At 39.3% G+C, this 27397-nt stretch overlaps 2 protein-coding genes, 1 long non-coding RNA gene and 1 pseudogene across 4 annotated transcripts in view; 1 reads left to right on the top strand and 3 right to left on the bottom strand.

Moving 5' to 3' along the window:
• The window catches only part of LOC101624656 (olfactory receptor 6K6), a 46741-nt gene extending 23932 nt beyond the window's left edge, over positions 1 to 22809 (bottom strand). Inside the window, exon 1 of the mRNA XM_004688070.2 lies at positions 22754 to 22809. The gene's annotated coding sequence lies outside the window, so the exon portion shown is untranslated. The remainder of the gene's footprint in view (positions 1 to 22753) is intronic.
• On the bottom strand, positions 662 to 1813 carry LOC101623967 (annotated as a pseudogene).
• Positions 22760 to 27397, top strand: part of SPTA1 (spectrin, alpha, erythrocytic 1) — a 51609-nt gene continuing 46971 nt past the window's right edge. For both annotated transcript variants that reach the window (XM_004688356.2, XM_004688357.2), the window contains exons 1-4: positions 22760 to 22999; positions 24002 to 24127; positions 25218 to 25358; positions 26072 to 26218. In XM_004688356.2, coding sequence (XP_004688413.1) covers positions 22763 to 22999; positions 24002 to 24127; positions 25218 to 25358; positions 26072 to 26218 — 651 coding nt within the window. In that variant the 5' untranslated portion in view covers positions 22760 to 22762. The remainder of the gene's footprint in view (positions 23000 to 24001; positions 24128 to 25217; positions 25359 to 26071; positions 26219 to 27397) is intronic.
• The window catches only part of LOC105854033, a 57498-nt gene continuing 52941 nt past the window's right edge, over positions 22841 to 27397 (bottom strand). Inside the window, exons 5-6 of the long non-coding RNA XR_001145762.1 lie at positions 23981 to 24067; positions 22841 to 22927 (exon numbers count right to left, since the gene is read on the bottom strand). This is a non-coding gene — a long non-coding RNA (uncharacterized LOC105854033). The remainder of the gene's footprint in view (positions 22928 to 23980; positions 24068 to 27397) is intronic.

The following is a 27397-nucleotide window of genomic DNA, read 5'->3' as shown; positions in this document are numbered from 1 at the left end:
ATTCCTGCCACTGTAGTTTTGAGAAAGAAGGCAGGGCCATCTGACACAGGGATAGAGTGTGTGCGAGCACCTGAACGTGCAGGTCAGCTCCGAGGGAGAGGCTGGCACCCCAGAGCACAGGGGCAGTCAGAGCAGGCCCCCGGGTGTGGCGTTTCAGCACATGAGGACATTTGTAAGAGCAGTGACAGTCCTTTCACACATGAACGCACCGAGGCATAGCTGTAATTGTATAATTTAGACATTGATTTCTGGTCAAGACTACATACTTTACTTTCTTAATCTTCAAGCTCCCAAGGGTTGCCCTGCAATTTTCAAAACAATGTGAAACATAACCCAGAAAGGAGGGTCCTGACAACACAGCAGGACAAACATGGCGGGTCACAGCTGTGGTGCCCCATGATCATGGATATACGAGGATGGTGGGCAGAGGCCTGGCCTCTCACCTGAGGGGAAGTCAGCCTCTGGCTCTGGAGCAAGCCACCTCATGCTGTTCACCTCTGTAGGTGAAAACCCCAACACCTAATAAGAGGGAATCCTGGCTATGGAGTGAAAGAGCAGGTAAGGGGATTCTTAGCCCAGCAGGCTCTGTGGAGTCAGAGAAGATAATAAACACCGTTTCAGGTTTCAAAGTGAGGACAATATTCATTAAGGTAGGTCTGTGGTATAAAGATAGGTTAATCACAGATTTCTGCTCTCAGATCAAGTGATAATTCTTTGGGCAGATAGAGAGAACACCCAGTCAGTGACATTAAAGACAGCGTGCACGACATTTTGGATACCGGTTTGCTAGCATTTTAAACTTGGAGAGCTATTTCTCTGAGCAAGAGTCCGTGTCTTCTCAGTGGCTTCCAGAGACATTGGGCAGTGTTTGGGAGCAAAAGACTTTCTTGATGGCATCTTTCATGTCCTTGTTCCTCAGACTATAGATTATAGGGTTGAAAAACGGGGCCAGGACAGCAAACATGAGTGCAATGGCCTTGTCCAGCAGTGGCGGGAAGGTGGCAGAGAAGCGCAGGTACATAAGAGTCACGCTGCCAGAAAACAGCAGGAAAATAGTGATGTGGGCGGCACAGGTGGAGAAGGCCTTCTGACGACTCTCTCCTGAGGGTATCTTCAGGATCACGGTGATGATTCTCAGGTAGGAAAGGGCGATGACAGAGACAGAAGTCAGGATGGAAATGGCATGGATCACATCTTCCACCAGGATCATGGATGTGTCTGTGCAGGCCAGGCGCAGCACGGGCTCAAAGTCACAGAACAGCTGATGGATTTGGTTGGGACCACAGAAGGGCAGCGTGGAGATCCACACAATCTCTGGCAGCAACTAAGAGGGGCAAAGATGCAGGAGCCAGCAGAGAGCTGAGTGCACAGCCGGGGGGTCATGATGGTCGGATAGCGGAGGGGGTTGCAGATGGCCACATACCGGTCAATGGCCATCGCCATGAGGACCAGGCCTTCTGCGACCCCCAGAGAGTGGAAGAAGTACATCTGCAGGAGGCAGCCAGTGAAGGAGATGGTCTTCTTCTCGCTGATGAGGTTGGACAGCATCTTGGGGATGGTGGCTGTGGTATACCAGATCTCCAGGAAGGAGAAGATGCTGACGAAATTGTACATGGGGTTGTGGAGCCGTGGATCCAGCCGGACAGCAAGGAAGATCATGAAATTTCCAGCAATAATGAACATGTAAATAAAGAGCAAAGGAATGAAGAATAGGAGGCTGCCGCTCTCAAACCGAGGAAAGTCAGAAAAGTAGAACTCAGTCACCATTGTCTGATTCCTCCTATCCATGCCTTCCTCTGCTCACTTGTCGCTGATGGAATCAAAGGCACAGTCAGCAACCTACACGCATTCAATAACATACACAAACTTCTTTAAGTAGCTTAATTGTCTTGAAATTAGGCTGATTAAGAAGACTATACTATGTAAGTTGTTCTGCAAATTATAGTGTTCTTTCCTGATTGGCAAAAACTCTTTAGTGATAATAATACAACTCTCCATAAAGTAAACAAATAATTTTGTTTTTTCAATATTTAAATTTCATCAGTTCTCCTGAACAGCAATTTGTCTCATTGATTATGAATGTGGAGATGGTTTAGAGTGTTTCACCATGTAGCCTAAGGAAAATATTTTTTATATAAGAAAATATATGAAATGTTATATATTAGAATATTGCATTCTAATATGGTATATTAGAATTATGTGCAGATATTTTTTGAAATATTTATTATACTAGAAAATTGGGGGCCCTCCCTGGTGTTTCAACAGGTTAAAGCACAGCACTAGGAAGATGCCCACAGCCACTGCAGCTCCAGTTCAATCCCTAGGCAGGAGGTGATGCACATGGCACAGCAGACCTCTTCTGACACCCCACTGCTCCCCTCAGAGGTGTATTTCAGTGGATCTGCCTGTTCTACTCTGCACTCTGTCTCTAGTAAATCCTTTCTACCCCCACACCTCTAGCCTGTACCTCCATTCTTGTATGAATAAATAAATAAATATTTTTTAAAAAAGGAAATTGGAAACAACTTAAGTAGATAGGCAATTTTATTTTTTGAGATGAAATGTTGGAGACTCATTTTGCTGTAACAAAATGATTCCTTCTGTGGGTAAGAATAAAAGCATTTTAAATGGTTGTCTTAAAGTGTAGCTACAAATAAAAATAAAGGAAAAACCAAGTGTGATACTGAATGTCATTTACTTTTAAATACAGCTTAGACTCACATGTGTCCAAGTAAGTCTTAATTTACATCACAAATGGGTGAATTAATACTTAAAGTATACTGGTCAAGAAATCACAACCAAGGAATGGTTTTGCAACACTGAAAACTTAAATCAACAGTCTACATCAGATAGGGGATTGGCAAGGGCACCAAACAGCCCTTAGAACAATGGGTTCTATTAATAGGACAAACAGGTTTTCTCAGTCTGCACTCTGATGGCATTTTGGACCAGATAATCCTGAACTGGGTGGGAGAAGTTCTCTTGGGCTTTGTGGGATGTCAGGAACATCTCTGGCCTCTACCTGCTAGACTGCACTCCTAGCGATTGCCAGATGTGTCCAGAATGTACCATGTCCTGTAAAAACAGAGGGAACAGAATTGCCCCAACTGAGAAAAATGTCCCACTGGCATACAGAACATTGAAATTATTGCAAGCATTCTTATTGTTGGTGAAAAAGCAGGTTACCAAGATTATACATTGACTAGAATTATACCAACACTCTTGTTGAAGGAATGGAAGAACAGAATGAGCTACAGAGTCCATAAAGGATGAAGGTGACATGATCCCATGATCTGTTCTCACCTGTATTTCTTCCCTGAGAGAAAACATCCTGTGATCCCCCTATAAGATTAGCTTTCCCCGGCCCTCACTGTGCAACAGGTTAGGATGCAGCAGTGCAAGCTAGCAGTAGCCACTTCAGTTCAAGTTCAGTTCAAGATCCCCAATTACACCAAATGAAACACAGCTTCCTAGATTAGCATCAAACCCAGAATCAGTGGAGGTGACAGGAGTCCTAGAACTGGGGCCTGGGCGAGTCTGATAGCGACAGCTCTGGTAGAAATCCTATAAGAATCTTTCCCAAGTGACAGCAAACAAACCACTCACCCATCACCCAAGCACCCTCACCCCACACCCACTTCTGCCCGAATCCTAGAGGACCAGCTGCTGCCCCCCAAGCATCTCCACCTTCCTGCTCTGCCGCTCTGTGAATAGCAGGTTATAGCCAGAACCACTTGGTGTCTCGGGAATAGTCAGATGGGAGCCAGGCTCCTTCTGAGGGATCTCCCCCAGTGCCAGGGAGGCGACTCCAGGCTCCTGTGGTTAATTAGGGGAGCCCTGCTGTTGTGCACCCCCTTCGTGGGTTGCCACACCTGTGGGAAGCCAGTCTTAGCGTCAGGCTAGAAATCAGATGCAAGGAGACACTTGGTTCTCCTTTTCTGCCAAGAGTGACAGAAATGTTTACTTACAAGTGTCTCCTACAAGTGTCTAAATAGAAAGTGTTGTCTGAGACACAGGAAGGGCCAGAGCCAGAGGAACCAGAAACACAACTCAAAAAACCTTCTCCTGGTCTCACTAAATTCTTCATAGCTCTTTTACAGAGAGTTTATGAAGCTGCCCACAGCTCAGCAGGACTTCAGGGGTTCCAGAGGGTCACAGGGGAACCAGCAGCAGTGCAGGAAGGAGGGGCTCCATGGGAAGAGGATCTGGAAAGGATCTAAAGACAGTCTTCTCCCTAGAGAAGTAGCTTTAGTGATGAACCAGCCCTTGTAGAGATCTGTCTCTCAAAATGTCCTCCAGATAAGAGTTGTGAATATAACCTGAAGGTTACTTTCTTTATCTTAATTTCCAAGCTTTTATATTTTTAATTGAGTTATCTATATAATATATAACATTATTTTAGTTCAGGCAATTGTATTAGTTCAATAATATATAACATCTATAGTTTCAGGAACAACATAATGATTCCTATTGTATATATTATGAATCTAGTTAAAATCCAGTATCATACAGTTATAATTTTTTTCATTTTTTTTAAAACTGAAATTTGGACTTAACAATTGCTCCAAGTTCATAAAGCCAGAGAAAAAAGAAGTGCACAATAAATTTTAGGTTTATTTCTTTTCACGGTGAAATAAGAAACCTATATGAAGTGCTACATATCTGATGGAATGGTGGCAGTGAGTATGGAAAGGAAACAGAATTTGAAAGCAGATTTGAGTTTAAATTAAAAAAAAAAGCCAGAAAAGACATGAATGAGCATGGGGCATTCAAGAGAAAAGTGAACTGCTGATGCTATATGATGAGATTTAAAAATATCTATTTCAAATCAGACCCTCAGCCCGAGCTGGGTAATGATGTGTAATGTTTAAATGAGTTTACAATTGAACGAATGAGCAAAATAGCTAACTTTAAAAATCAGTATGCATTGAATTGACTAATCTCCATCCATGGTCATGTTTACCTCCTTGCTGCTGATTTCACTCAGTCTTACCATATTAGATCAATTCCTCCCCTTCTGCTCTGAGGTTCTGTGTCTTATGTCATCTCATATAACTTCTTCAGTGTGTTACTCACCTTAAGGTCTTACTCTCTATCTATTTTATAAACCTGTCAAATGAACTCATACTTTCTTTATCTATTCATGGTGATGTAAAGAGATTATATTGCCTTCATTCTTCCTTCCTTGTTCTCTTCAAAGAGCGTTTACCCTTTTGTCTCTATTCACACCTCCACTTTTTTACCTCTCGTTCAGTTGAACCTATGGCCCATTTACAAATTATTTATAAATTTATAAATTAGAAATAATTCTGAATTCCACCAGAATTATCTAATTCTCTTTCTGCCCATATTACATATACCATTAACCTGAACCTTGTAGTTATTACTGTTAATTATATGTATATGCAGTAAACTATATATGCATATGCAGGAAAATAAAAAAATATATGTTTAGTTTTGTCTATTTAATTCTATAAAATTGGAATCAGTTAATGACTGACAAATTAAATTAGAAAGGGACTTCATCCACATATTTTAGGCATTGTTTTGTAATCTGTTATTCACTCAACATTTTTTGTTTTGAGAGCCATTCATTTCAATGTATCTAGCTGCAGTTTTCAAATAAATGTGATACAATTTAATCCTCCAAGAAGCATGAACTTTATGTGTTGCAGAGTATTTGCTTTAACTCTAGTAGATACTCCTAATTGTTTCAAAACCTGTCCCATCAACAATGAATACATTTTGCTACTGCTTAGTTACTATCCGAAGAAATAATGAGCTTTTATGCATATACTCACTAGGCTTTTTATTCTTTCATTATTAATTTGCTGGAGCTTTTATATATTCCGAATAAAACTAATGTCAGATATATATGTTGCAAATGCAGACCCTTACTATATATCTTATGTTTTATACTTTCTTTTGGTAGCATTTAGTAAATGGAATAATAGAATGGTTGAATTTATTACTGTAATTGCAGAATGAAAGCAGAGAGGATGAAACAGAGACATAACTGAAGTTGCAGGGCAGAGAATTTTCCAAAATTGGCATCAGGCAACAGACTTAGCACTAAGAAGACCAGGCAGCTTATAAATAAAAGTATACCACAGGTGACACTGCTGAGAAATCAGACATTTGAAAACATCTAAAAAATTGGTATTCAAAAGTTTAGGACATACATTGTCTTCAAAAGACTTTCACACAAAAATGAAAGTCAGAAGTTAGTGGCATGACTTTTCAAAACACTGAAAGGAAATAACTGTGAGTAGAGACTCCTATATCTCATTATTAATATCCTTTGAAAATAATGATGACAGAAATATTGTAGGCATTTTGTCATCAAGTCTATGTCAGTGAGTGATTAAAGTTATTTTTCAAGGCAGTAGGAATATTACCATAAAATTGTAAACAGAAATGCAGATAAGAAAAAAGCATCAGGAGTTATAAATATGTGGACTATACATAAATATATATGTGTAAATAACAATTGACAAATTAATAGCAATAATAATAGATTATAAGAAATGAAGTATAGAGAGAATTAACTGACAAAGGTAACATAAATATGTGAGGAGGTAAATTGAGTTAAAGTGTTCCAAGATTTTGCATTGTCAGAAATTTGATAAAAGTACCAATTTATATTACTTTCAGAAAAATCAAGGAATGTATTTTTAATATCTTAGGAAACTTCTAATGCTATAAAAATGTAATATATGTGTAATAATATGCTATAGGGAAGCATAATGTTAAAAATAAAAGCACAAATAACTCCCAAAATGCAATAAAAAGACAAAAAAAATTACACACAGTAATATTAGTAGTGGAGTACATACTTAACTTCAATGTAACTAAGTACTTTCAATGAAGTATAATCATAAGCATTTATAGATGATGTAATATATTTTAGATATTTACATTTGTTACATGTAAGGGAACTAAACTAAATATTCCAGTTAGAAAAACAGATTGTCAGTCTTGAATCTCTTAAAACACACACTTTAAATATGCAATCACAGAGATGTTGAACATAAAGATAAAAACATAAAACATTAAACATATGCTAGGCATATGTTAAATAAACATAACTATTTTCATACAGGATAAAATATATTTGAACCAAGTGTTACCGGAAACAACGGAATGGTTCATAATGATTCACCAGACACCTATAGTTCTAAATCTGTGCATTTTAAATACTTATGACTTATAAGGTCAATCGGAATGGAGGTAATTAAAATGAGCAATAGAAAAAACCATATCACAATGAAGGCTTGAAAAACAGGTTAAAAACAGAACATAGTTAATAAAATACACTTGTGTAGTGGGTAGACAGACATATTCACTATGTGAAAGTTCATATATATCAGTAATTACTGATACAAATCAGTGTACTTCTTGTGCATAAGTTATATATCATAAAAACTTTTTTCCTGGAAAACAAACCAATAGTATTTCCATTTTAAATTTTGATTAATCAATGATCTTTGTGTTTGTGGCTTTAATTGCTTTTGTTTAATTATCTTTTTGTTGCTTCTGTTTGTTCTTTAATTTTTTTGAAGTAATTTTTGGTGATGTGTAAAGTAAGGACTTAATGTTAGTTTGGCTTTGATGGATATATTGTGCTTGGATTTCATGTTAAAGAAGTCATATTTCCCATTGATAAAACATCAGCTTTTCCTACAAGAAATATATTTTTTAAAGATTTATTTATTTATGCATACAGAACTGGGGTACAGGCCAGAGGTGCAGGGGTGATGAGAAGGCTCACCAGAGACAGTGGAGAGCAGAACAGGCCTACTGATGAAGAACACTGCTGAAGGGAGCAGCAGATAGGTCAGGAGAGGTCTGCGGCGCCATGTGGATCACCTCCAGGGCAGGCAGGGATCAAACTCATGCTGAAGTGGCTTAAGCTTCTTAGTGCTGTGCTTTAACCTGCTGCGCCACCAGGGAAGGACCTTCCTATGCATATCTTTATAATATATTAATTGGAGAATTATACTTGCATGATGTGTGTTAGGCAGCAATCATAAATTTCAATTAGTACCATTCATTGTTCAGATTTCATTGCTGTTCTCAGACATTAAGCCTGTGTCATAAATTTAAATTTTGCATAGTTAGTATGATATCATGGCTGAGATTTAATGAGTTGCTTTTGAATGGCAAGGTATCTATTATTACATTGAAACAAATATTGTTTTATGATAATAAAGCATAAGGAGAAGAATTCTATTTATGACAACAAATATTGTGGTCATAAAATTTTCAGTTATGTCTTTATGTCAGCGAGGTGAGAAGAAAATTATTAAAAATCAAAAAGAATGAGTGGGAGAAAGTGAAAGGGAATACATAGCAAATTTTGATACAAAATGAGAAATTTAAAGAGCTCAATAGAACCAGGTAGAGTAAATTAAATAACAACTTTGCATATGTTTAGGGGAGAAAAATCATTCTCCCATCTTTTTGTTCAGGAGTGATACACTTTTTCACGTGACCATTTTCTGAAAATTTTTCTCTTTTCTACTCATTAATTCATTCACAATAGTCAACATGTTAGCAAACCATCTCCAATATTGTTCCAATTCTTATGTTTGTTTGTTTTTTTAAGAGTGGACCCGATTGAAGCTGTTCTTTTCATGGTACCTTGCCATTCCATGCTTAGCTGGAATCTGGCTTGTTAATGGCAACCAGAGCAAGGGTTAAATCCTAATGGTGACAAAAACAAGCTCTCCAGAACCCATAAGCCTCCCTGCACATCTAATTCCTCTTTGACTAGCGATCGAATGGGAAGACAACACATAGTGCTCTGCTAATTGACCCTATGAGAGTAACGAACACTTGGTATTGATTAATCTGGAATTTGGCCTCAATGAAACTCATCTCCCTCTTGTACTTCTAAAGATCTTGAAAGAATAATTGGGAAGCAGAGACCCAGAGAAAGGAAAGAATATTTGCCAGAAATGAGTTAAGGGTCACTTAGGTCTGGGGAGAAAGGGCTCATTTCTAATGCTCTGTACTGGACTTAATTTAAAGATTGAATTAGAAACAATTCAATGTCAGACTTGAATTCTGACATTGGACTAGGGTTTGGATTTTTCTGACTTTAATTATGTTTGTCTGTCTGATCCAAACCTACTCATTTAAAAAAAAAAAGCTACTTTATTTAAAAAAAAAAGAGTAGCAAGAGTTACAATGAAATATATAGTAAGGGTAATGATTAAAGGCCTCTGGAGGACACAAATGAGAATGAACCCAGATTTGTGTGTGTGTGTCTATGCATGTCATTTTGTGTCTGCATGCATATATATGTGCTTGTGTCCATATGTGTATGTGTGAAAATCTGTTAGGGGGGGTTACATGAAGATAGGCAAGAAGAGCAGCTGTAAGGCTTCCTATGTAAGGTAGTAGTTTACCTGAACCTTGATGAGTCCACTCTCTCTCTCTCTCTCTCACAGAGACACACACACACACACACACACACACACACACCCCTCTGGCCTGTACTCCAGTTCCTGTGTGCATAAATAAATAAATCTTTTTTTAAAAAATGTATGTATCTGCTAGGCAATTCAGGCTGTAGTTGTCCATACAAATGGAACGTTTTCACAAAAGATCATCCCAAGGAGAGTAAAATTTAAGGAATTAAACAATTAGTACAACACCCCCCCCCAACTGGAAAATAGATAAATTCTCTGAAAATTTAGAGATAACAAAAAAGGCAATTCCACTCTTTTCAAGGTCACCAGAATGTTTTCTGTATTACAAATTTTGGTTGTTTTTGCATTTACTCTTTGACTTCAGAATGGTTGATTGTATACATTCATATAATAGTAGTGTTAAGAATGACCTTTACTACTCAAAGTTTTTCTTTGTATTTACAATATCCTTAGTCAAAGTTGTGTATAGCAGTGACAGGCAGGCTGACTCTGTGATACTAGAGTGTCACTAAATAACCCGTAATGCCACAATGGCACTAAGTAACTTTCTGTGAGGCTACAGAAGACTAAGCACTTCTGTGATGCTATGGTGAACTGTGTAAGGTCTTCAGAGACAGTTATTAGACATTATGAAGAAGCAAGGATTTCTGGCAGAGATTTCCCCTCCCCTTTTTGTTTCCTTTCTTGTCAATCTTGCTAACATTTTAAGACATACACCCAGGTGTCATCTGCATGTGTCGCTGCCATGAGAAGGCATTGAGGACTGTGTGTGGTGCTGTTAGCTACTATAAAGACTGAGTACTCTGAGGATTCTGCACTCACATAGAATCAATGTAGAAGAGTGATAAAACATAACATATACATATATTCACAGCTACAACCTGTCAAATCAGTGATTTAATCATCCAAGATAGTCCATATGTGATTTAATACATAATGTTTTAAAATTTAGTATTATAGACCTAAGTGTATTTATGATTTCCACATACATTTTAATTAGAGTAAAATATTTTACTGGTTTGTTATATAAACTATTTCTCTATTTTGAAATAGGAGATTATAACCTGTAATATATATAATATATGAACCTATAATAATAAGATGTTATATATCAAACATAATGTATATTTGATAATTTCCTAAAAATATGACAATTATCAATTTCTCACATAAAATTTCTTCCATTTAAAAATACTTGTGCACATCGGTGATTTGGTGATGGGATATCCAAGGGGATTGCCACTGAGATGGAAAAATGCACAAAACTATGTAAAAATAAATTATTATAAAAAAATTAGAAAACTTTTGTTTCAGAGTAAATTTTAAGGAGTCAAGCTATTACAGGAAAAGATTGCTGGAAAGATTGCATTTGTACATGGCTGCACAAATAATGGAGTAGTCAATCTAACCACTAATGTAATGCAATGTAACAACTTCAATAGCATGACAATTATATGAATAATTAACTGAAAACTCTAGTTCTTCCAAGGAACATACCAACACATCTTATCACTGGCAAGTGGAAATTGCAATACTACTATAAAAGCTATGGATCCCAGTTCCTCACATTCTTATAAACAGAATTATAAATACACAGGCGTACAATGAATGGATTCCTGGTAGGTGCTGTATACTTTCTACCCCACAGCTTTGGATTGACCTTTTCCTTTATTTGACCATAGGTACATTATTAATCATTGTTGAGACTGAATATGCACCTTTGTTGTTGAGTCTACCCCCTCCTCCCCTTCATCATGAATCCATGAGAGGTCTCACTATTGCACACCCTGGGTCAAAGAATGCAGGAATTGGAAATGGTGTGAACCCAGAACCAATGGCCTGAGGACCTAACTCAGCTACTGTGACTGAACAGATTCATGATGATAAGGCTAAATGATTGTTATTTTAATATCCATGGTTTAAACAATAAATTTCTGTACTCCACTTTATAAGACTTTGGCAATGAACCATCCTGAGATTGTAGACATCTCATAACTCATGCCTATTACCTGAATCTTGAGATATATTTCTGGGTTGTAAGTATTTTAGAATTGTCTTGTTAATTATTCTTTCCAATAACCCTTTTCTTTTTCAGGAAGATTACCTCTCTCAAATGTGTAGTTATTTAACCATGCTGCCTGTTCTATTGTATGTTAAGGACTTTTTGCACATTACAAGCATTTCAGATCATTTAGAAGTAGAGCAGATGCTACAGACCTGAAACTGAATAGTGGGAGATGAAGTGAAATAAGAGTCATTTTGGGGCAGTGATTTATCTTTCTACACCATTTTCTTCAACAATTTTGTGGTTTATGGTCCTATTTTGTACTTGTTCTGTGTACATATGAGTGACACCACCCAGTATTCATCTTTCTCCTTCTGGTTTATTTTGATTAGCATAACCCTCTCCAGTTCTATACTTATTTCCATTCTTAATTGTGCTAGCATTTAAGGACTGTTATGCAATTGCATTCTTCATGGCTGCATCAGCCTTAAGAGCTGGGATGAGATCAGCATTTTGTAGTCGCTGTTTTTATGAGTTAAGGTGATTATTGATTGCTTACTGACAATGGAAGTCAGCCACCATCACTTATGTTTGGCTAGAGACTCAAAAGCATGGAGATAAGAGAGTTAGCTTTATATTTTTTGTTTTGTTTTGTATTTTTGTTTTTAAACACCCTTGTTAATTTTTTCACAATATAGGATTCCTCTCGTCCGGTGTGGTCATCACAGTTTCCTCACAACCAAAGTGCCTGTTGTCTGCCATCATCATCTAACTAGCTCTGCTCCCCAACCCCCATTCTTTACTCTCCCCCTTTCTGTCTCCCTTCTTTCCTCCTGACTGTTTCAGATCTGAGATGTTTAGAAGTAAAAGGAAAGGCTTCAGGCACCCTTAACAGAGGTTGTTGTCATAACAAAGCTAATGGTACTCCTTAGACAAATCCCAATTTGTCTTAAGGTACATATTTGTTCTATACTGGTTCTAAGTAGGAAGTGGGAGGCAAATATTAGGGGCACTCACAGTTGTGGGCATTTGCGGCTGATTGTTACAGAAGATACTATTCAGCTACTTAAACTGGTTTTTCAAGACCATTGTCTGACTTTTCCTACTTACATATCTCACTTGTTGATGGTAGACAATATTATCTGATGATAACAGGCTGCTTTTCTGGCTGCTTATTCTGGCTGCTCACTGCAGACATGAGAGTCAGAATTCCCTTTTTAATGTGGTCAGGCCACTGTCCTTTTGTATAACCCATCTTCAGTCTCACATTTTGTTATAAACAAATTCATGAGACAGAGCACAGAACTAAAGGAACATTACGAACCCAGGAACCATTTTTCCAATAAAAGAGACTTATTTTTGGACATGAAAGTGTTGCAGAGGCTTTGACTTCAGACTTCTGGGTTAAAATCCAATTCTGACTTTTACTTATTAGTTGTATGCTGCTAGGCAAGCTCCCTAACTCTCTATGTCACACTATTCTCATCTATAAAGCTAGTTTAACTATTACAGGGCAGTTTGAGAGGCACTCTGGGACCCCCAAACCTGCCTGATGTTGTTTGGAGTTAGTGGGTTTGAAGTGTGGGGTTCTTGGATCACTCTGGGAAAGGTTTCACATGTGGCAAATTCCTAGGAGAGGTTCTCCAGAAAGAGATGTTAGTTATATTTAAAGAGCAGGTTAATTAAGAAAAAGGACAGAGAAGTAAAAGACACTTGCATAGGCACAAGTGGGCAGGAAGACCTCCCCCAAAAGTCACAGGTTTGCTGAGAGAGGCCTGCATGGTTGTAGGTGGGAGACCTTAGGAGAGCGGCCTCCACTGAGGGAGATCAGTGCAAAAAAGTCCTGGCAGGTGCAGGTCATGGGCAGGCGGGAGGCTGCTGCCCTACAGAGGGAGAGAGTGGGTAGAAAGAAGCACCTGATAGTCTCCATGGGGCAGAGGACGGCTGCCCCCTGCTGGTGCAGAGACTGCACTGACATAGACCTCTTCTCTTTGGGAGGGGCTCACTCCTTGTAAGCCTTTGTTTGTTGCTGATTTTGAATAGAATGTCAAAGGGACAGGATATCCCACAATGGGCTCAATCTCCATATTATTATCTTTCAGCCTTTGGGTCCGTGATAGCCACAGCCTACAGCAGTTTGCTACTTGATTAGATCTTATGTTTTGTAATCTAGGCATCTTGGTTTCTATAGCTGGGTCAGTACCTATGATAATCCCTTCTACCCCCAACTCCTGTGAATCAATCTTGTGATGCCTTCTTTCTATTCCTTCTTCCATTAGTGCCCACTCTAACTGGGTTCTGCCATCCACCACATCAAGACAAAGCATACTCTAGTGGACAAGTTTACTTGAATACAATTAGTGTGTGACAGAGAGAAGGTGAAGAATATAGCTTCCAAATCAAACACCCAAAATCACCCATTCCCTCATGGGTAAATACCCAGCTGAACAGGACAGGCCCAACGCGTGAATGCTAAAGCCAAAAACTTGTCATGCATCTAAGCAACCCTCTAGTGGAAACCCACAGAAAAGGGACAGAAGTCTGGAAGGAGAGGAGCAAAATCAAAATGCAAGCACGATAAAGGCTACCACTGTCAGCCTCCCCACAGGTCTCTCACCAACATCTCTGCCTCAAGTATCTCCTTCCATGTCCCCCAAGTTCTTGGTATAAGTCCAAGGCCGAGAAGCAAGTGCAGCTTCTTCATATCTCTGTCTGTCTGTCTGTCTCTCTCTCTCTTTCTGCTCCATGTGCCTCCTCAGATCCTCTGCTTGATCCCTTCCTCCCAGCTCAGCTCCTCCTTCCTCAGGGAACCTAGAAACTTCTTATTCTATGGTTAGCTACAGATTTACACACAGTCATCAAGCTGCTGATCCTACTGTGGCCCAAATGGAATAGAAAATATCTCTTAGAGTTTTACTCCAAATTTGAATCCAGCCTGCTTGAACACCAGAGGGTAGCGGTAGGGGACAGTCATAGTGCTGATCTACAGTGGTATTGAATCCACTTCTCTGTGCACTGAGCAATGACTTCTTTCTCTGCTTTCTATCACATTAGCCTGCTTATTATATTTTGCTTTATTCTGGGTTTAAATTTCTTCAAATAGTTTTTTTTTTTTTTCTGGAAGCAACTATCAGTTCAGTAGGTGCATTTCATCTTGCCTTTTAAATTTGTTATTTCTAATCTGAGAAATAAAGAGATCAAGAAATCAAAGATATGTTAAATACACAAAAGATTTCTCATAAAATAGGAACTGAAATTCCTGAGTCCTAGGCCCTTGGTAGATGACAATACCTTTTTTTATAGAGGGGAAGTTGACACAATTAGGTGACTCTTCGAAGTGGAGATGTGAAATTCATTTTGAAGTGACTGATTTCCAAATTTTTTGGTTCAAAGAACCTAATTTGCAATAACAAAATATTCTTACATATTTACATAGAAATCATTATTTTCATGAGAAAAAAATCAAATAGTACTTCATCAGTTTGCTTGCAGCGTATTTTTTATATGCAAACAATAATAACTATAAGGCCACCATTGTATTTTTCTAGACACATGATGTTAAAAGAAAATGTGAGGCATAAATTATTGTGGCATTTTGGGCGTGATTCCAACTCTTGCTTTGCAGCCCTGGGATCTTTGCCCTCACAGTACACATTTTCCAGAAGTGCACTGAGGTCAGAGATGACAGAGGGACATGATGCTCAAGTCCAGCTTAGTTAGATTGCAGCCAGAGGAAGGAGAACAGGACAGAAGTATACAGAATCTGGGTGGGGCAAAGTAGGCAAGATGAGGCCTTTACTAGTCTACAAAGAAAACAAGGCCAAAGCAGCAGGTGGGGCCTTTCTTTGCTCTTACTTGAACTCTTCCTCATTTTTTCCACTTTTCTTTCACACATTTCCCTCTTGACTGTTCCCCACTGAAAGGTATAGAGGCATTATTATAGATTAGCACAAAGAGGAGGGAAAGAAAAGAGAGTACCTAGAGTAGCTAGCAAAGGAGCTTTTTTTTTCCCAAAGATTTATTTATTTGTACATACAGACCTGGGGTACAGCCCAGAGGTGCAGGGGCGGTGAGAGGATTCACCAGAGACAGAGCGGGGAACAGAACAGGCCAACTGATGAAGTACACTGCTGAGGGGAGCAGCGGGCAGGTCAGGAGAGGTCTGCCGCACCATATAAGTCACCCTTGGGCTGGGGTTCTAACTCGTGCTGAAGTGGCTTTAGCTTCTTAGTACTGTGCTTTAACCCACTGCACCACCAGGGAGGTCCCTCAAAGGAGCTTTTATTGGAACACTCCCAGGCGAGGTTCACCGACCCCACAGGAATCAAATGAATCAAATGAGGGGAACTTATATAGGGTGACCTTTAAGCAAGGTGGGGGGGGGAGTCTGTGAGGGACCTTTTAGCTATGCGGAAGGGGCTCTTTTTCTCTGTCCCACTTATCATGCTGGATCCTCACGTATTCAGCCAAGTGTAATGGCTACTGGGTGCCAGAGTGTCAAAGAGGAATTGCTTTTCTTTAGGTTGTTTCCTGCATTGAGAAGTCATCAATGCTTCCCTCTGCCAACCCTGGCCCAGGCCTAACACCCACCTTTTCTGTTCTGCCTGTGACCTAAAGACTAGTAAGGGAGGTGGCAACAAGCTTCTGGACTGGCATCTCTAATTGCATGCCAAATCCCTTTCTTGAACTAATCTTAAAAGGATGGACTGTTTTGGTTTGGTTTTGGTACTGAAAGTATTCAGATACCCTTGAAGATACTCTGCTAGGGAAAGTCAAGTTATTGATAACTTCCAAGATATCTGCAGTGGTGTATATTCTCTCCCATTTGCCAAAAGGCAAGGCAAATGGTTCTGGCTGAGTGAGTTTGAGGCTGATATCAGGGCTCTCCAAGCTTCTTTGAACTGAAGAAAACATTTCTCTCCAACTGCAGCTTCATCTGTATGGGAGAGGGTCCGATTACATGGAGGAAGTGAAAAATGACATTGGCCAAATATTCTCAGGAAGAAAAGAATATGCAGTGTGTGTATATGGAGATCTGGTACACCATCACTTCCATTCCCAAGAGGCTCTCTGGCTGGTCAGTGAACAAAAGACCATCTCACTGGCTGTTTGCCTCCTGCAAATGTATTTCATCCACTTGTTATCATTCTAAAGTTTGCCTGCTCATCATTACAGCAATAGACAGACACTGGACATGTACAGCCCCCTCTGTGACCTCACAGCCATGATATCTCTGCTCTACATTCAGTTCAACCTAGGTTGCTTCTTCTGTGGATTCTTCAGTTCCTCAGGATGATCTGGATATCTACATTGTCTTTCTGTAGTTTGAATCAAATTTTAAAATATCCTTTGCAACTTTGCTTCCCTCCTCAGTCACACATGCCTAGATCCTGGCACACTTTTTCATCAAGATTGGGCAATTGTGGACAGTGTACATAGTGTGGACACTATCCAGCTGTAATGTTTACATCATTTCAGTAATTATGTATTACTCTGCTCACAGCAAAAGGACTTCCTTTTTTTTAAAAAAAGATTTACTTATTTTTACATACAGAAATGGAGTACAGGCCAGAGGTGCAGGGGTGGTGAGAGGCTTCACCAGAGACAAAGCAGGGAGCAGAACAGGCCTCTACATTCCCCCCTCACTGTTTCTTTGACAGTTTTCTGAAAGTACAACCCAAAAGTACCTGCACTTCTCTGCCAAGTTCTCTTTTTTCTGGGACAGAGTCAGTCTTTATGATTATTGTGTACTCACGATTCTTTAACACAGTGACCTACAGCCTAAGACATAAAACCAAGGAATACATGTCCGCATGTGTGTGCCCGTCTACCACATCCATACATCAAAGCAAATAAGACAAAATGCAAAATATTAACAAGTATATCTATACCAACAACTATATTTATATTTTCAGTATGTGTAGCTGTTGTGCTTATTTTTTTTTTCTTTACACTGACAGTATATGGGACATTTAGTCATCCTTTCTCTGGATACTTTGGAAATGGCCTTAGAGATTGATTAACCATAAAATCTGGGGGGAGGGGAAAATGGGTTGAAAACTCACAAAGATCCCTTGTTTACTCTTTTCTTGGATACAGAGTGGGGCACATTAAATTCTACCTCTACCATGACATCTCCTGCCCTAACTTACTAAAACTGAAATAACCACAAATTTTCTCTGTATTCCTATAACACATTTCTTGGACTCCCATTTGTGTGATTCTTACTCTAGCTTATGTCACAGAAAAAAACTCAGATTATTTCCACCTTCCACAGAGATTAGCAGGACAGTGGTATATAGTGAGTAAAGACAAGAATATATAGTATATTTGAACTGAAAGCAATTTTTTTTTTTTTTTAGTGAATTGAAGTCAGATGACCCACTTAAATTTGACTGGTATATATTTAGTTGTTGAATAGAACTTTCATTGGTTTCTTGAATATCCAATCCTTAAAATATAAGATTTCAACTTCATAGCTTTGTCATGGCTATTAAGGAAATAACATGCCTATTTTTGGCTCTATTTACTACTTTCCTTTATTCTACTAAGAAATACTATTTTTTAGTTGAGTTCATTGTTCCCTGAGTGAAATAATGTCCCCAAACATGCTATTTTTATATGGCTTGTAAGAATTTAGGCTTCCCTGGTTTCCTTCAAGGTTGCTGTACCTAGGTAATTATTAATGGATGGAAACATCAAGCAATTTCGTATAAGATTTTCTAATGATATATTGCAAATCATCCTTTAAAAGAAAAGCACTTAGCTTTATGAGAAACCATCCCATTTCAAGTCTCTGCCCTTTATGTTCTGGTTTTCAAAATTAATGATTCAGAATAAAATGTCTGACTTAAAATAGCTGAAATATATGTGGTTGGCATTATTCATATCAGTTAACAATGATTCTTTCACTGTGTCTATTTAAATACAAATTGCTTTTTAATTAACCATCTAAATTGAGTCACACAACAATTCTCTGGAATAAGGAGATTCATCCTTACTATTCCCATTATGCACTTAATACAATTTGAGCAAATGTCCAATGATCATCTGGTTGTTAAATGGTGGAATTAAGCCTTCAATTGGATGTCACTTTCAAAGCCATTATCCAAAGATTTCTTTTAATTTCAATTTCATAGTTCATTGTATAGGGGAATATCACTATTTAGAGGTTTTCTTATTCAATACAGAAATAACAAATAAAACAGAGAATAATAAAAGTAGGGAGAGTGAGAGGTGATAATAGTAGGCAAATAAATCCTATTTTTTAGTAAAAATTACAAACTTGAATACTATATCAATTCCCAAATAGAGTTAACAGATAACTTTAAAGGATCCGAAATAATGACAGTGAAAGTGGATAAAGTTGACAAAAATGCCTCTTTTTAATGTATTGACTGTCCTAGGAGGCAAAAATTGGAGATGTTTTAAAATGAAAACTAAGTCTGGAGAAGCAAAAACATAGAGGTGAAAATAATAAAATAATAATCCCTTCTATTCCATGGGGAAAATTAGTTGTACATTAAAGTTTACATAACTTTATTGGTAGAAGATGAGAAAATTGGATTACAAAAATCCACATGATATGGATTTTAGTAATGCAAGTTGAAGAGACTGATTTCAGAATTTTTTAATAGAAAGTATCTCTTGGCCCTCCCTGGTGGCGCAGCGGGTTAAAGCACAGCACTGAGAAGCTAAAGCCACTTCCGCATGAGTTCGATTCCCGCCTGCCCCGGAGGTGACCACATGGCGTGGCAGACCTCTCCTGACCCCCCCGCTGCTCCCCTCAGCAGTGTGCTTCGTCGATCTGCCTGTTCTTCTCCCCGCTCTGTCTCTGTGGAGCCTCTCACCGCCCCGCACCTCTGGCCTGTACCCCAGTTCTGTATGCATAAATAAATAAATCTTTAAAAAAAAAAGTATCTCTTAAGCACTTCTAAGCCAGGACTAGAAGATCTGATAAGTGAGCAGAGGCTGGGGCAAGCTGGGCAGTGCAGATTAAGTTGGTATATGAAGAGCTGAGCTGCCCAGAGCTGATAACCAGAACCAAATACAACAGCCTTCCAAACTCCACCCACTCTTGTAAATTTGAATACAAGACTTCTCTGCAGAAAGCTGCCTATGGTGAATGCTGGCATCCTCTGTGCCCTCTCAGTGATCACCCTGGAGAATGCAAAACACAATTACACAGACTGGACATGTTCTGCACCTCCACCATACCCATCAGGCGTCCATCAACTGAATCCGTATCAGGGTTTCTGTGTGATCAGAGTCAATCAGCAAAATAGGTTTAGAAAACTATACAAGTAGTTAGAAGGTCAGAGGTCTGAAGTAACCAAGAAGTTCTCAGCATACCTTTTCCTCAACACCTAGAGTTACCCTTTTCTCATCCTAGCTAGGCAAACAATCTCAGTGTGACTATAGAAGCTGTCAAACTAAAGGGACAAAAATGAGGAAGTGGGGCTGACTTGACAGTCAGCAGCTGCAGAGTAAAGCCCAGAGAGCTGGCAGAGAAGCTGCTTCAGGATCCTTACCTGGCTGCATGGTTGGAAATGCCATGGACCTCTCCCTTGACCGTGTCCTGCACACTTCCACCTTACTGTTTGCTCTAGGGACTGTTGACCTTACCTGCTTTTACTTGACTTCACAACAACCAATCCTTTTTGACTCTCTTTAAGTATGTACAAACCAAGTAATCTCAGGATGACATTACTTCTCAGAGACTGTCTATTGATATTAAAACGGTGATGATAACCCTGTTTCATAAATTCTCCTAAAGAATAGATATTAATATAAATTGTTCATGTTGATACATAGATTAAGATACAGAGGATTCTAATCTATCCTGGTTCTTATCTCCTGGACAATGACTAAAAATATCCACTCCCCTCTCCAACTTCAGACAGTTCTTTCTTGGCTTTGATACAAGCGCTTGTTTTCCTGACTTTAAAATCCAAATTTGTTTCAAATGTCATGCATCTATATGGAAAAGCAATACTAGCCTTTCAATAAAAGAACTTCAAGGTCTCTCTGTTTCTGTGAATTAAAAGATCCAGGAACAAGGGATACCAGAAATGTACAACTTTGACAGTACTCTAGTAAACCATGAAAATTAATTATTAAAATTGAATTTATCCTGAATGAAGTTTAGCACAAGATAACCATCACACTATTTTCTTTTTGTTTGTTTCATTTTTGGAAAGTTGCCTAAAGGAATTATGCCTTTGAAAATAATGGTTTTTTTTCCTCCATGAAAAAGAATACATAAGATAACATCTATTCCACATTTTAGCAATCCATCCCATTTTCATGTCTTCTGACTACATTAATTTGTCACATCCAGTTATCCTAATTTTTCTTTCCTGAAATGTATATGAGCGAGTAAGAATATATTATTTCTTTTGTTCCTTCTATTTAACTTTGATTAAGGGTAAAACTGAATCCGATTTTTAAAAACTCAATTTGTAAGTTCAGGAATAAAATTTTCTTCCTATTTTAACAAAGCCTCTACAATAAGAATTAGAATATACTGTTGACTTAAAGGGTGTTAAAAATCTGCAGTTGAATTTTGAGTTGCGTTTTATAGGCATAGTTTGGACTCTGCAGAGTCAGAAGGTTGATGACCCAGAATTCCTTCTTGATCTATGATTCTGAGAATAAGGTCTATCTAAAACAGATCAAAGAGACAAAACAGAACCTTAACATAATGTTTTTATCATTCATAGATATCTGTGTATTTCTTTCCTTTCTAACTTTTCATTTTAAAAAAAGTCCTACTGACAAACTTTGAGAGCCATAATCCCCCAACCTGCTGAGTCACCAGACATCTGTGTGAGTTAGTAACTGCCTCAGCTGAATCTGTCTCCTGAAGATAATATAGTTTGTAGTTGGCGGGATTCTGGGCCCAAAGAGGAGGATATTTTTTGTAAGGTTTTTTTTTTTTCTTTTGGGTCTTGTCTCCACAACACATGTGACACTTCTCTCTGAATTAGAGGAGACAATTCATGTGAATTCTCCCTCTCTGTGTCTCTGTTACATTTTACCTTGCCAGGTTAGATCTTAGAAGTGGAACACTTTCCAAAGGAAACCGTGAGTACAGAATTCTTTATTGTGAAATTTATCACCAGAAAAATGATCTCCTTTGAACTTTCTGTATTATCTTGACAGAACCATTGAGAATGATTTCTTGGCTTTGAAGAAGTTGAGAAGTTTGAGAAGTTTTATTTTTTGTTAATTTTAACTATTTTTGCGACTATTTCTCCTTTTTTTTAACACTTTTAAAAGGGCAGGTTTATTAGGAAAAGATAAAGAAAAGGAGAGGTATGCATAGTCACAGGTAGCCAGGAGAGCTGCCATGACTATCTTCCTATAAACAAGATCTTGAGCTTGTTGCTATGCCCGTGTGTGTGGGTTCACACAGGGAACAATCAGGCAACTTGGAGCAAGCTAATGCACAATAAAGACTGGAGTGCCCATGGAATGATTTAATACTACAGTCAAATTAGTAATGACCATCAAAATATTCAGAGAGATGATTAAAACTGAACCTTTACATTCAATGTTCTTGCTAAGTTCACAGAGAAAACTCTGTCCTCACACACATGAGTGAAGGTGGGTCTGATGGAGACTTTATGGAAATTGTCACAAATAGGTTGGATCCCTCCACAGAGAAGGTAGTTTGACAATGTTTCCATTAGAAATAATTTGGAATTTGTGATAATTGGGTATTTGTAACATTTGTGATTAATGCAGATTAAAAAAATGTAAGCAATGTATGAGCTACATTTTTTGACCAAGTAGTTTTTTATTTAATTTCAAGTTTTAGAAAATACCTTTCTAGAATACTTTTCTTTTACATAAAAAGAAACATTTCCAAACTGTTGTGTATGTCATTTGTGATGCTAGTAGCAAGCCATTTTAAATTATTCATTAAATTAAGATCAGAGTAAACAGTATTTGACAATAACCTTTTAGCCACTGAAAACAGTGAAATCATATTTCTTTTTTATTTGTCTGAATCTCATTTAAATTGCTCATTTAAATTTGTCCTCCATCATTAGTGTACATTAGTTCTATTTATAAGACTTAATTAATATTCATAAAGGTTTATGTGAAAAGTGCTCTGAATGGTCAGCCTAATGAAAGCTGTGTGTGGTCAAATTATATGAATGCACTACAGCCCTTATAACAACACCTTTCCTAGACTTCAAGGTAGAGTCTTGACTTAGGCCAACAAGAACAAATGCCTGGAATGTATAACATGGCCAGCATATTAGAGATCTGAGAACTAGCAATAGAGAGAGAAGTTTCTTACCTGCAGGCTATGGAGACGGGTGGCCCAAAGGTGCTGGAGACAGCGGAAGAGATCCAGGAGAGGCGTCAGGAGGTGTTGGCGCGTTATCAGAGGTTCAAAGAGCTGGTTGCTGAGAGGGGACAGAAGCTAGAAGAATCCTACCACTACCAGGTTTTTAGACGGGATGCAGATGACCTGGAGAAATGGATTTTGGAAAAACTCAAGATTGCAGGCGACAAGAGCTATGAAGATCCAACAAACATACAGGTCTCTCAGCCCCAATGATGTCCCCACTCCCCCAGAGAACCATAGGGAGGGGAGCAGTCTTGTAAGCGCTTGTCTATTAAGTATCTTGGGATGTTGTAATTAAAAGATTAGATTATCTTTAAAGGACCATAATTCTACCTCTAACTAGCCCATGTATTTAACATTTTACGCCTCAGTATCTTTTTTACAAAGGAAACTCACTCTGGAGAGCATTCTATGAAAGTAACGTTCTTAGGAAGTTAAGCTTAACTTGATGTCGATATTTTGTGACACTTAAGGTCTAAAGAGACATCTATAATCTGAAACACACTCTCCATAGAGAGACATAAATTAACCAGGGATTTCACCAGGTTTTTTCCCAAATGGCTATTCATTTTCCTGGTTGAATCCAAATGAGCGGTTCCGAGAAGAGAGTTTGGAGGCAACTTCCTCCCTGAGCTCTAGGGTATTAGGTAGTCAGGATCAGAAGAATGGGCTACATGCCCAGAAGGAGTCATCCATGTTGGAAAGGGAGCCCTGGAACCAGAATAAGCTGATATCTGTTAAATGGATCAATTTATATAGGGCAAGAGGAACACAATCTGGCATGCAACTACCTCAATTAAAATAAACCACTGTTATAATGATCACCTTTCCCCTTGTGTTCTACGATCAATAGCACCTCATTACTCCTCTCTTCTGAACAGAGAACTCTAGCTGTTCTGCTCCTTCATTCTTACAGAAGATAATTGAACTTTAAAATAACAAAGGATTTACTGGAAATTCCCCAAAAGTAGCAGGAACAGAAGTAAAGCCATCTCACTGCTCCCTGACTTTGAACCTGGGACTGTTTCAAACTCTAAGTAGTCATTTGACCCAGAGGGACCATTTATTTTAGCATGTCATAGCTAATCACTTAATCTAAGTTGGAAATGAGTCATTCTGCCTGAAAGTAAGAGGAGAAATAAAAGGACCTCTTTAAGCTCCAAGGTGCTTACTTACACTTTGATTTCCGCTCTGCAGGGAAAATATCAGAAGCATGAGTCCTTTGAAGCAGAGGTGCAAGCAAAATCAAGGGTCATACCTGAGCTGGAAGAAATCAGGGAAGTTCGATTTGCTGAAGGTCATTTTGCCCATGAGGATACCAAGGTAAATGTGTGGTTAGTCTCTCCAAGAGAAGATCTAATCGTTGATTATATGTTGCCCGGTATAAATCTCAATGTATCTGGCTTGGAACTAGGCTCCCGTCATTAAATTTTCACTGTACTATTGGTTGTGGGAGAAAAACTGGTATTTCATTCCACTTTGTCCATAGCAGGAAAATTTGGCATGAAACCAAGCCCACACCAACTCAGCTCCACATTTCCAGACCCATTAATTTTCCCAAATGCCCTTTCTAATTATTTCTTCTAATTCCAAGATTCATTGTCCTTTAATCTCTTCAAACAGGGTTGTTCTCCCACCCAGATCTGCTCTGGAATCTCGCTACCTATGTCTACACTGACTCTTTCTCTTCACCATCCATTGCTGGAACCACTCTCTAAATCCTGCTGTTTGCTTTTCTGTAGAAGAAAAGTGAAGACCCATGTCTTCAGAAAAAAATCTTCCCTAAGCACTGAGAGCCACCACCATTTTGGAACTTTGGAGCCCTTATTAATGCATCAGCTCTATTCTGACTCAGTCTATATCTCTTCCAACTCATTTGATAGAGTTGATTCAGGATCTATCTCTTTTGCATAAGTGGATTTTTTTACCTTTATTCTTTTTTTTAAGATTTATGTATTTATTCATACAGAACTTGGGTACAGGCCAGAGATGTGGAGGGTGAAAGGATTCACCAGGGACAGAGTGGGGAGCAGACCAGGCAGATCGACGAAGTACACTGCTGAGGGGAGCAGCGGGCGGGTCAGGAGAGGTCTGCCACGCCATGTGGTCACCTCCTAGGAAGGCGGGAATTGAACTCATGCGCGGAAGTGGCTTAAGCTTCTTAGTGCTGTGCTTTAACCCGCTGCACCACCAGGGAGGGTCCAACCCCAAAGCATTTTTAAAGCATTTCTGCCATGGAAGACCATGTTTGGTTTGGTTAACAGCTGTTCCCTCATACCCCATTTCTTCCTGTAGATTTGTGTTGAACAACTAATGCTAGTGCAGAGGAGGCATTTATCTAGGTCTTTTTCTGTACATGTCTCCAGCTTCCCTATAGCCTCTGTGCCTGAGTGTTTTTGCTCCCTCCCCAAAGGTCCACCTGGAGGAGCTGCGGCGCCTATGGGACCTACTGCTGGAGCTAACTCGGGAGAAGGGTGCCCTGCTGCTGCGAGCCCTGAGGCTGCAGCAGTACCTGCAGGAGTGTGCAGACATCCTGGAGTGGATTGCAGACAAGGTACAGCACTTCTCACCCTGCTCCCCTACCCTGCTGGCAACCTAATGAAGACTATTCATTAGGAAGTCAGAGTGTCTGTACCTGGACTTGCTCCCTTGTGAGGAGGAATTCTGGTAACTATTTGGGATATCTTGGAGGTGATTACTATGGTAGGTGAGAAGGCCTAGAAGGAAGGAGATGGATATTGAGAACACAGGGCTATGCAAAAATCTTGGACAGACAGTCTGTGCATTGAAAGTGAGTGGCTCTTGTCTCCTTCCAACTTCTGTGATCCTTGACTCCTTCTAGATGTTTGCTCTTCTCTAGGTCTAGGCTGAGAGTTTTGCCAGCTTGTTCTCTGACCCCCTGTCTCTCAGTCTCAGTCACTGTGAAAGTTTTTATTTTTCTAAATACTTAAAAGAATAATACTATAATTAGGACTGAAGATATGCCTACATGTTCTGCATAATGCTTTTGTAGATATCCAGTTTGTTGAATTCAGTAGAACCAGGGTGAATGTATTATGTCAAAATGTACATTTTAACTTTTAGCACATGACACTGTGCCTGTTCTGTCCAGACCAGGGTACCACCTTGGAAAATACTGCTTCTACTTCTTCCAGAATCATTCTCCCCATGTCTCCATCTGAGCTATGCCAGAAGGAGGAAGGGGCTTGGGGCATTTGACCTGCAGAAATTCCTAAATGGTTTCTGGTGACTTTTCTGTGTCCGCAGGAGGCAATAGTGACATCAGTGGAGCTGGGTGAGGACTGGGAGCGCACAGAGGTTCTGCATAAGAAGTTTGAAGAGTTCCAGGTGGACCTGGCAGCTCGAAAGGGGAGAGTGGATGGAGTGAATCAATATGCCAATGAGTGTGCTGAGGTAAGAGCCCACCTAGGGAAAGAACCTGGCCCTCAGGGAGAACTGCTAGCCATTAGTAGGTGGAGCAGGGGCATATAGGACATGGTGAGAGAGAGCAGAAGGGCTCTTCAGTGACCATCCCAGATCAGTTCCTTCTCCTCTCCAGACCCTTCCCTTGCAGAACTATGGAACTGAGGTGTGGGCCTATGAGAGTGTGCATGAATGTGAGTGTATGAAATGTGACTGTGTGTGCATGTGAGTGGAAGTGTGTGTGTGTGAGTGCAGGAATGTGAATGTGTGCATGTGACTAAGAGTGTGTATGTGCAGTGTACGGATGACTGAGTGAGTGTGTGTGTATAGTATGTGTGTCTAACTGTGTGCATTTACATATGTTGAGAAATTAAATCTTCGAAGAGGCAACTCCTGCCTTGCACTGCTCAGTGGTGGATCCTGTTTGTACTGCACTCTGTCTTCATGAAGAAGAACCATCATAAAGTAGCAAAGAGTATAAATTCGTGGTGGGCTGACAAAGCACAGGTGACAACATTACATGGTTCTTTTGTGGGAGAAGAAGAAAGGGACAGATTGTCTTTCGCTTATTTCAGAAAATATATGAGAAGACAAATGTGGAGCATGGGAATAAATAACCCCATTATATGTCAGAGAGTGTGCAAGTCAAAATGATTTTCCATGTTTGTAAAAGACTAGAAATGCCAATAACTGGCTATTGTGCTCTACCATTGATGACTCATCCTTCCTGCAGCACTGTCATGGAAAGATCTTTCCATATCAAATAAACAAGATTTCAGGGTGAATGGGTATTGGAGTAGGGAAAATGGTCATTTTTTTTTTTTATCTGGATACATTTCAACATCCTTAAATTTTCTGTCCTGACTACCTCCCTCATGGTGATCTTTCTGCTATCTACTACTCCTCACAAGCAGCCACAAAACTTAACTCCCAAACATGAGTCAACACTTCAACCAGCAGGTCCGTGGCCCACTTGGTGCTCTCAAGGCTGCAGTGCTCTGGTGGGAAAAAGAACCAGAATAGGCCCTCCCTGGTGGCTCAGCGGGTTGAAGCACAGCACTGAGAAGCTAAAGCCAGTACCTCATGAGTTCGAATCCCGCCTGCCTTGGAGGAGATCCACATGGCGAGGCAGACCTCTCCTGACCCGCCCGCTGCTCCCCTCAGCAGTGT

The sequence above is a fragment of the Condylura cristata genome, unplaced genomic scaffold (assembly GCF_000260355.1).
Source record: "Condylura cristata isolate star-nosed mole 26May11 unplaced genomic scaffold, ConCri1.0 scaffold00024, whole genome shotgun sequence".
NCBI lineage: Eukaryota > Metazoa > Chordata > Mammalia > Eulipotyphla > Talpidae > Condylura > Condylura cristata.
This window is presented reverse-complemented; position numbering and strand designations above follow the sequence as displayed.